Below are 9,305 nucleotides of genomic sequence, written 5' to 3'. Positions count from 1 at the left end.
TTGGAAGAGGAACAGCCCCGCCACGTCAACCCAAGGCCATCGGCCACGATCCAACACTACTGCTCATGGCCAAGGTTTGAGCCCTTGACAAAGGGAAGTATTAGCGTTAAAAGAATATAGTTGTTTAAATATCCTAGGACTTTCAGGATAAAAGGTAAAGAAAGGGAGTAGTTATTATATTATAAACCAACTATATAAGATAAGCCTAATAGGGTGCGAAAAATGAATCTAACGCAAGTGTGGTGGGGCGATAACGGTTTTGACTGGATTAAGCTAACAGACCTCCGTAGCCAAGCCCTGTGAAGCCACTCCATACCTTATGTTCTCCGTTCCGGGAGCCAAGAACGCCTTACGAAAGGCACAGCGAAACTCGAGCGTCGTTGGCATACGCGCGCATCAAGCGCCCGTCCCTCTACATCTTTGATTCTGGGAGGGCCATCGCACCTTTTAAATTCTTCTCCGCCGGGCAGAATTAGGTCCCCGTTGTCCCCGCTAAATGGAGCTCAGAAGCCTGACGTCCACCATTGTTCCGAAGCGAGTCAATTATTTGCCGCACTCGACGTCTGAGGTTTTCCCGTTCTGCGTTTGGCGACGGAAGCAGTCAGCTGCGTCCTCAACCTATCCGTATGAGAAGTACGGTACCTAGATTTGAGATATTGTCCCTCAATGCTAGCCAATCCTCAGATGACTGCGCCAGATCTAGTGGTGTCCTATAATAAACTTGCGTCGACCCGTCGCTGGAGCTCCGCGATGAGAGTGCGAATGCTTACCTAAGTTGGTGTGAATAAGAAAGGGCGCGTTCCAGAGCTACTCGAAACCGGAACCCGAACGCCCTTATGAGAACCGAGCTCATTAGAGATATCACCCTCGACCTACTATGTGAAGGCGATGTTAAAGACCGCTAATTATTCGGCCGCATCCAGTAGAAAGTGGCGCGCACGCCACCGTTATTTCCAATCCGAGTCGCAGTCCTCTTTGTACTAGGGTCGAACAATCTATTTCCTGGAGATGAAATTCAAACACGCTGTCGCCACAAACTATGCACAGGACACTGCAAGTTGGAAATGCTGGCCACGGATGGCCTTCACCCCCAAGCAAGGGACGCCACGTCCAAAAGAACACTCGGCATAGAAACGCCCAGCAGGAAAGCCACGCTCCCACTCACACTTACAACCACCCAAGCACGTCCCTTCACCCTCATCACAACCCCCCCTCAAGCGCACCCCGGCAGGAGCTTGGGCGCCGTGCCGGGCGGGTCGGCGGCGGCGGTGGCGTCCTTCGCGGGCTCCGTCTCGTCGGCGTCCTCGGTGTCGCCGGCGGGCCGGCTCGCCATCCAGCGGACCAGCAGGTAGGCGTCGGGGGTGGGCTCGGGCCCGCGCAGGTCTAGCTGGCGCGACTGGCGCAGCACCAGCTTGTGGGACTTGGCGTCCAGGTGGGCCTGGGTGATGCGCGCGAACCGGTCCCGCTCGAGCGTGTAGGTTATGCCCTGCGCTCGGGGGTTTTCGCGACCGGGTTAGTGGCGTGGTCTTTTTGGGGGGATCCATGGATGGGGCTGGGGGGAACGTACGGGTTTGGTGTGGTGGGCCGTGTGTTGGCCCTTGTCCAGCCGGAACTTGGCCAAGGCAAGGGCGTAGTCGACATCGCTGTAGAGGACCTGACCTCCTGGCACAACGTTGGAATCTATGACGAAACAAGCAACGTGGGGTTTGGTTCCGTCGACGGGGAAGTAGGCTGCCTCCGATTCGTAGTGCCTCTCTACGTATTCGCCGGCAAGGGGGTCCCAGGCTCGCCATCGGCAGAGAGGAAGTTCGAGCCCTGTGCCTAGTTTAATCTGTTGAGGGTCGATTCTAGGACGCATTTGTCAGTATATAAGGTGTATTCCGCTCTTGGACGCCGCGCATCATACTTCCAGGGTTCCCAGAGCTCCGGATCCATCTCGTACAGTCTCTCGAGGCAATAGTGGAAGAACTCGGCCTTGTTGTAGCCATACTCCCATTCGGAGGGCGTCATCCCTTTTATGAGCTGATCCATCCAAGTGAAGTTGGAAGCCGCGTTGGCCACGACCGCTTCGGGGACCCAAGGCTGAAAGAAGCGGGTGCCAAAATCCCACGACCCGTCGTGGTCGACATCAAGCGGCCGGCCCATGACAACTCCTAAAGAGTCTAGGTTTTCTTGGTTAAGAACATGAACATTGAAATTGTTGAGGTCCTCTTTCATCTGCTGGACGCCGCGTAGCTGCTCTTGCTCAACAGCGGCCCGCCGGAAATCCTCCACGGTCTGCACGTCAGCCGGCATCGCGAATAGGGACTCAGGGAGGGTGGTGGTGTATCGGCACTCGGGTGCTGAAACGGCCAATTCTAAAGGATATCGTAGGATCGAGATTGAAATAGGTGAGCTTGAGAGAGGCTGCTTTCCTTCCTTTGTAGGGTGATGCTAGCGGTTCAAAAGCGAAGGAAAATTCCATTTCTTGCCGGCATGTTTGTTTCTCTCACCAGCAGGCTGCCACGCAGGACATTGTGCAAACGAACGAAGCGCGGACCGCCTCGCCGGTCCTTTCTCGGACTGTGATTGGTGGAGGCAGGCGATCTCTTTGTGCGCTGTGGCCCGGACAACGACCATAAGCCTATTGGCCCCCAATACGCAAATGGCCAAGGGCGGTTAGGGGCCGAAGAACCGAGCAAGTTAAAAACAGAGAATCAAGGCTTGTGGTGAAATGCAGAATTGGGAAGGCAAATATGGGCCAAAGACCGGCTTTGGAATTTGTTTGCAAGTACCCTGGCGAGGCCGCGGTTTTGTAGAATTCTTTCAGGTAATGGTTCAGGGAGTCAGACTTGCTTTCCATGATTTTGGTCGCGAGAGCATCCGCCTCAGGTGATATGAATCCCCTGTATCCAGTTTCGTTGTTGTCCTTGAGCAGTCTGGCGAAACTGTCAATATGTCTTCCACGATAATGATACCAGACCGTGCGGAGGTGGAGGTATTCGGTGTGGGTGATGTCGGAGGCTGAGTTGCTGAAGGTACAGTCGGATACAGCTAGCTCGTTGATCCATCCAGGCTTCTTGACATCGTCGCGGATTTCTTTGTTGTTATGGACTGCGTGGGCCCATTGGAGGACGGTAAGAGCGAGATCATGCCGTTCGATGGCCGCCATCGTGCTGGGAACTTAGAGATAAAGAGAAATTAAAATGGATGCAGTGAAGTTAGGGTTGGTGAACGTCAAGTTGCAATGTCGATCCCAGATCTGACAGTTGGTGCTGTTTGGTAGCTGGACAGGCAGGATGTGGAAAGAGTCGCCCCTTTTAATGCCTCGTCATCTTTGAGAACCCTCTTCTGTGATAACCGCGTAGATACTCCGAACTATTTTTGTTCATGGCGCCTGTGGTTTTCTCCTGGCCAACTTCATCCGGTGAAACAAGGCCAGCCAGCAAGCAGACCAACGTGGCCAAGATGCCACCGGTCCTCGGACGGCTCTACTCACAACCTTCATTCACGTATGCTCATCCCATCCTACCTCTCAGGGGCTGAACAAGGAGCCATCAGGGGGCACAGCGGACCGACCCCTGGGTCCCGGTAATGGCCTGGCCTGCGGCGTGGAGCTTTTGGAAGGTTGGCCGACGGAGGCTGGGTCGGGTTGGGCTGCTGGACCATCATGATCACCTTGGTTTACCCGACCCAACTGCCAACACCACACCAAGACACACTGATCTCATGGCCCCCACCATTATCGCGTCTTCGGACTGATTGGCGTTGACACTGAGGTGGTGAGATTATGGTGACGTCTCCTTGCAAGTTCCCCCGGCCGAGACCCCCTCGTTCGCACTAACTCCGTTGTGGCTCCTTGAGACATCGTCATTCCTCCTTCAAAGCTCAACCTGATGTGCGGCTCGCTTTTGATAAAGCCCGGCTACAGATAAGATGACTTCCCAGCCACGGTCATGATCTGCTGGCATGCGGCAGCGCAAGGGGTTGGAGGGTTGCGCGTCTGAGCCCCCATGGGACATGGAACGTGTTTCAATGTGACAGACCACCACGCTTGGCCGGACACTTTTTGGACCCCAATGGTGACAAGCAATGTTGGTTGCTGCAAACCAGGGGCAGCTGCGACAAGCGACGCAGGCCGGCGGTTGGCTTTGGCGGCTTGTTGGACTGCCGTCCCAGAGCCTCGGGGCCAAGCGACGGATTGGATTGGACAGCGCTCACAACGCACCTCGCAATTGGCCAAGGCCGATGTTCGAAGTTGGGAGGTCTGTCTGCCGGCCAGCGGCGAAGTGAACTTGTTTTAGAGAGACCTGAGAGGGCCTTTGGAGAGACCATGGGGGGGTAGCGTTTCTGGTTTGTGCTCCTCTAGGAATCTATTCTCCCCCCGGCCCCCTATCGCAATGATATCGACGACTGGGACTCAAAAGTCGTCCACAACTCAACAGCACCAGCCGTAGATCTCTACGCTAGATTACCTAGGGATATATATAACTATACAATTAGATTCAATAAAGTCAAAGGGTTTACGATAACTAATATCTCTCAAAATAATTCTACAATTGCCTACTACAGAAGTTCCGAAGTCGTTCTAGAACAGGTGACTGGATAGCCAATGTGCTACCTAATTCCCAGTAGCTCTATATACTCCATTGTACTATTTATTACAGAACACTTCGCTCCCTATACTGTATTCTAGAGCATATAGTAGAGCAGCCTCCCCTCTATCCTCTTTCCCAGAGTAAACAGAGAGCATCTTACAAGGCTAGGTCCATGGTTGCTCTCTTGCCAAGCCGCCAGAGCATCTTCCTCACTGGTCAGAAAATAATTAGCCCGGGGTCATTCTCCCGCGCCCCCCAGCACTGATGCAAGCCATCCCACCTCTGCGGGCCCCTGTTAGTTCATCGTGACATATCCCCGCTCGAGATTTAAGTAGGAAGGAAACAGAGACCCAAACCCAGAACCTCCTCGCCGCGCCAAAGACCAACGCAAAATGTCTCAGGACTCCCAATATCAGCCCCTTGACTCTTCCCAGCAAGAAATTCGGATTTTGTGGCTTCTCCCTCGCACCAAAGAAGACGACTCCACATCCGTATCCGAGATCCAGGCTACCCTCACGACGGTCTCCCTATCCCAAAAGCCTGCCTACAACGCCTTATCCTACACCTGGGGGGCCCCAGACGACCCGGTCCACCGTATCCGGTTGAACGGCCGCCACTTTGAGGTGCGATCGAATCTCCACGACTGCTTGGTGCACCTGCGGCAAAGCGGCATCGGATCCAGGGAGTCCGGCGTCCCCTTGTGGATCGACGCCGTCTGCATCAACCAGGACGACGTCCCTGAGAGAAACAGCCAGCTGCCCATGATGGGTGACATCTACCGCCGCGCCACGTCCGTCATCTCGTGGCTGGGCTCGGACGACCGGCTCCTAAAAGGGACGGCCGCACTCACCGAGATTGTGCGGGAGTGGACGCGCTTCAAGGAGGGGCTGAGAATCATCACCGCCCCGGATGGATCCGATGGATCCGAGCTGGCTGCTAGGCGGCCGGTCTCCAACGACCAGCTGCAGGACTGGCTGCGTGAGACAGGACATATCTGGCAGGAAGAAGACGCCGGACTGGGCGACTTGATCCACCTCTTTCAGTCGAACTAGTGGCGGCGGGTCTGGATCACGCAGGAGCTTCTCCTCGCCGACCCAGAGACGCATGTCTGCATCTGTGGAACGGCATCCTTCGCCGAGGCCGACCTCGACACGCTGGCCGACTGCATCCTAACTGTTTTTGGTGAGGAAAAGATCGACGGCGTGAGCGACAGTATCTGGACCAATGTCACGTTAGGGATCCGTGGCGAACTCGGCATGAGAGCGCGGTTATCAGCCGTCCAAGTCGGCCTCGCTGCGCCATCGCTAATGTTCGTCCTCTATATCTCCAATACCCGGGCGTCGACCGACCCGCGGGACGTTGTTTACGGGCTGCTTCATCTGATCCCTGACCATGGCATTGTTCCGGGCTACCGCAAGGCCGTTTGGGAAGTGTATGCGGATTGGGCAGCCAAGGCCATGTTGCAGCACGGAAACATGGAGCTTCTTTCTTATGTGACCGCCAAAGAGGAGTGCTGGACCGACGTTGAGTTGGATTTGCCGTCGTGGGTTCCGGATACCTTCAACTACAAGGGCTACCGTCAAGTCGAGTGGCTGAAGAGAGGGGGCCAAGAAAACACGGAGGACGGCCGTGACGGGGGCTTCTCTGTGGAGCTTCTCAAAAACGGCCGTGTCTTGAAGGTGGACGGCCGCCATCGTGACACCGTCAGGAAGGTTACCCAGCTCCGCCGCTTCGCCGAGAGCAAGCAGCAATGGAAATTGGACATGATCCGGTTCTGCATGGACAACCTGGTCGCGCAACGGGAGAGTGGGAGGTCTCACCCGACGGGTATCCCGCCTCTGCAAGCTCTTGTGCGGCTGGTGATGCAGGCAAAAATTGCTGCGTTGAGTCCTGACGAGTACCCAAAACGTGTCCATGAGGTGGCCTGTGGATTCATTGGGTGGCTCATCTTTGCGTTCAACAACGTGTTCCGCGCGGGAGCCCCTCCAGGAGAACCGCTCGATATCGCAAGCTCACTCTTGGGGTTGGGCCTGGGCGAGGATTTCCCGGAGATGTATGAAGAGGCGGTATTCCCCGGCGTTGATGTGCGAGAATTGATGGGATGGAACAAGCTGATCGATGCCTTGCCGGAAGCGGGGGTAGTCACCGATTATATGATAAATTGGTGCGTGGGCCGAAGTTGATAGAGACCGAAGAGGGGTACATTGGACGCGGACCTCGCAACGCTGAGCCTGGTGACCACATTTTCCTGGTGAGGCACTGCGAAAACCCACTCGTTTTCCGATATTCAGATTCAGCACGTGGTTGTGTTACTCTGCTAGGCAGGAGCGATATTTTCGGGTTGGATAATGGCGGGGCAGATGGCAATGCAGAGTACGAGAAGCTTTGGATTGCTTAGGGAACGGCATCTCTGCAATGCAACTTCATGGCTGACACAATCCGAGAATGCATTCCGACCTGGGCTCTTCCCACTGGCCCGCTTGACTACTATTTCTTCTAAGAGCGATGATTCCCATCGGCAACCTGCGGGCCCGTACGCCATGGTAAGGAATCAGCCGAGACTTTCAGGTGCCATCTCCGTGCACCATCAGCCACTTCTCCGCGATAGGTAAACGGCATCGTCTCCGTAGTTGCGCAGTTTTTCGAGCAGAGCTAGATCGACCTGTTCGGGCTCGAAGCCGAAGCGGCTCCAGAACGGTGCCGTGCCGTAGACCGAGACGAGACAGGCCGTCGGATACCGGCCGGCCACTTCGAGGAGTCTGCGAATGCCCTCGGCGGCGTGCCCGCATCCGCGCAACTCCGGTAGGATGGAGACGTATATGATACTGGTCCGCGTCCGGCGCGATCCCGCCGAGCAGGGTGTCTAGGGCGGGGGGCTGCCGCTGGCGGATGGGGTGGGAAATCGCGTAGCCGTACACCTTGTCTTGGTTGGCGAGAATCAGGCAGCCCTCTGGAAAGAGCTTCACGCGCTCGCCGAAGACGTTGCCGCTCTCAGGCAGACCCGGGTGGACTTGGTCGGCGACTCGCAGGAGGTCGGGGACGTCTTCGATAGTCATTCTGCGCCAGGAGGCCATACTGTTTCCCCGCCAGAGCAGAAAGCAATTGGCAGGTTGGCTCTGGGTTGGCAAGCTCTGGGGGGAGAATGATGTGTCTTGGGCGTATCAAAGTGTATCGCAGGATTGGTTGGGTGCAAACACGAGGGCGAAACGTGTTGGTATCCTGCCGATTATTGAATCGTTGCTAAGCCTTGTGGAGTGGGCAGTTGGTTAATGCAACGATCTCAGCAGGGACTGATCCGAGACCACGATTCGCCCAATCCCATCCAACAAGCCGATTGAGGCAATGCCAACCAACCGCATTTGCGGCCCTGCTCCAATGGCTGAGTTGCCTGGCGTGTCAACCTGCCTCGGCACGAAAAGTGTGGTGGATGCGGACAAGTTGCGGTTGGCTGCTGGTGTTACAAACGGGGAACTTACACGAATTCGAAACAACTCAAGCCCTCGACGCGATGCCTCCAAATATTGCCGCGCTGTCTGAGTACCAGATACGGAGTTTTTTCAACCAGAATGATTCCGTCACCCGGGAGCAATGTGACGCAGAAGCCCAGCGATTCACGGGCCAGCCCGTCACAGCAACACCTTCCCAGGGCGGAACTAGTTACACCGTTGAAGGGGGAGATGTCGTCGTCCAGTTCCGTGTTCCAACCTCCACCTTGGACATGGTTTTTGTCCGAGATATCGAACGAACCTACCAGGGCTTTGTGCCACGACACGAGTACCAAGGCCAGCTTGGTCAAGTCCATATTTACACCATGAACAACGTTGGAGGGTCCTGCATGTACTTGGCCAGAACCGAGCTCCAGAGCAACGACTGTTACCTCCTGCGATCCACCCTCGATGATTATGCAAGGCTTGTGAACCCCTCCCGGCTCAGTGCGGGGAAATGGTCGACTACTCGATGTTGGGCAGATTCCTTGCGTCGGCATATCACAACACTCCCCCCGAGATGGCCTGCCCAGATGGCAACCAACTGCTTGGGACCTATCTGCCACAACTCCAACAGCTGCGCCAAGGGCTTCCCGAGCGGTTTTTCCCCACCCTTGACCAGCTCATCCACCAACTACCTGACCTCTTTGCTGAAGGCTGGCCGCTTGTGCCCAACCATGTCGATCTTCTCGAGAACAACATTCACGTGGACGTGGCCACCGGTAAGATTGTGGGAATCTGCGACTGGAGAAACGCCGAGGTTTCTCCCTTCGGGATGTCGCTAGGGGGTCTCGAGACCATGCTTGGGGTGGCGACGACGAGTGGAAGCTTCTGGCGTTACCACCCGAATCACGAGGTGCTCCGAGGTCACTTTTGGACCAGGTTCTACCACTACCTGGGAGGCGCATCTGACAATGTGAGGCGGCGTATCGAGACTGCCCGACTGATTGGTCTCTTCTTGGCCAATGGTTTTGAGCATGACAAGCCGGCAACGGAGGAGAGCGAGGATTTGCAATTCCTCAGCGCGGTCCTCCTCAAGTGAGCTTGGCGCATACCTCGCCTCGCCCACTTTCGCCCACACTCCCTCCTGCGAGTGATAAGATCAGCCTGACCCCAAGGACAGGTGAACTGTCCTAGTGACATACAGATTGATGTGCAACTTGTGATGTGCAACTTGTAATTATTTCCCCGTGCTTCAAACACTTGCATTCGGCGGAGCGGGAGGGCGAGGCCGATGACCGAA

The 9,305-nt window shown here is 55.7% G+C and overlaps 4 protein-coding genes across 4 annotated transcripts; 2 read left to right on the top strand and 2 right to left on the bottom strand.

Moving 5' to 3' along the window:
- Positions 1-1,213: 1,213 nt before the first annotated feature.
- Positions 1,214-2,295, bottom strand: C8A04DRAFT_14208 (uncharacterized protein; the record flags this gene model as incomplete). Its single annotated transcript, XM_062778006.1, has 3 exons — positions 1,214-1,486; positions 1,568-1,847; positions 1,907-2,295. The coding sequence occupies 3 exons, from the start codon at positions 2,293-2,295 to the stop codon at positions 1,214-1,216; spliced, it is 942 nt and encodes a 313-aa protein (XP_062634677.1).
- Positions 2,296-4,969: 2,674 nt separating this feature from the next.
- On the top strand, positions 4,970-6,760 carry C8A04DRAFT_31168 (heterokaryon incompatibility protein-domain-containing protein; the record flags this gene model as incomplete). The annotated part of the gene is made up of 2 exons (XM_062781664.1): positions 4,970-5,555; positions 5,676-6,760. The coding sequence occupies 2 exons, from the start codon at positions 4,970-4,972 to the stop codon at positions 6,758-6,760; spliced, it is 1,671 nt and encodes a 556-aa protein (XP_062634676.1).
- A 404-nt stretch (positions 6,761-7,164) lies between these two features.
- C8A04DRAFT_39240 (putative gcn5-related n-acetyltransferase) lies at positions 7,165-7,651 on the bottom strand (the record flags this gene model as incomplete). The annotated part of the gene is made up of 2 exons (XM_062784509.1): positions 7,165-7,336; positions 7,404-7,651. The coding sequence occupies 2 exons, from the start codon at positions 7,649-7,651 to the stop codon at positions 7,165-7,167; spliced, it is 420 nt and encodes a 139-aa protein (XP_062634675.1).
- A 434-nt stretch (positions 7,652-8,085) lies between these two features.
- C8A04DRAFT_39239 (uncharacterized protein) lies at positions 8,086-9,104 on the top strand (the record flags this gene model as incomplete). The annotated part of the gene is made up of 2 exons (XM_062784508.1): positions 8,086-8,414; positions 8,546-9,104. 2 exons carry the CDS (start codon positions 8,086-8,088, stop codon positions 9,102-9,104), a joined length of 888 nt encoding a protein of 295 aa, XP_062634674.1.
- Between the last annotated feature and the right edge of the window lie 201 nt (positions 9,105-9,305).

This window comes from Dichotomopilus funicola, assembly GCF_033296635.1.
Source record: "Dichotomopilus funicola strain CBS 141.50 unplaced genomic scaffold C8A04scaffold_61, whole genome shotgun sequence".
Taxonomy (NCBI): Eukaryota; Fungi; Ascomycota; class Sordariomycetes; order Sordariales; family Chaetomiaceae; genus Dichotomopilus; species Dichotomopilus funicola.
Note: the sequence above shows the minus strand (reverse complement) of the source record. Positions and strands in the feature narration are given on the sequence as shown.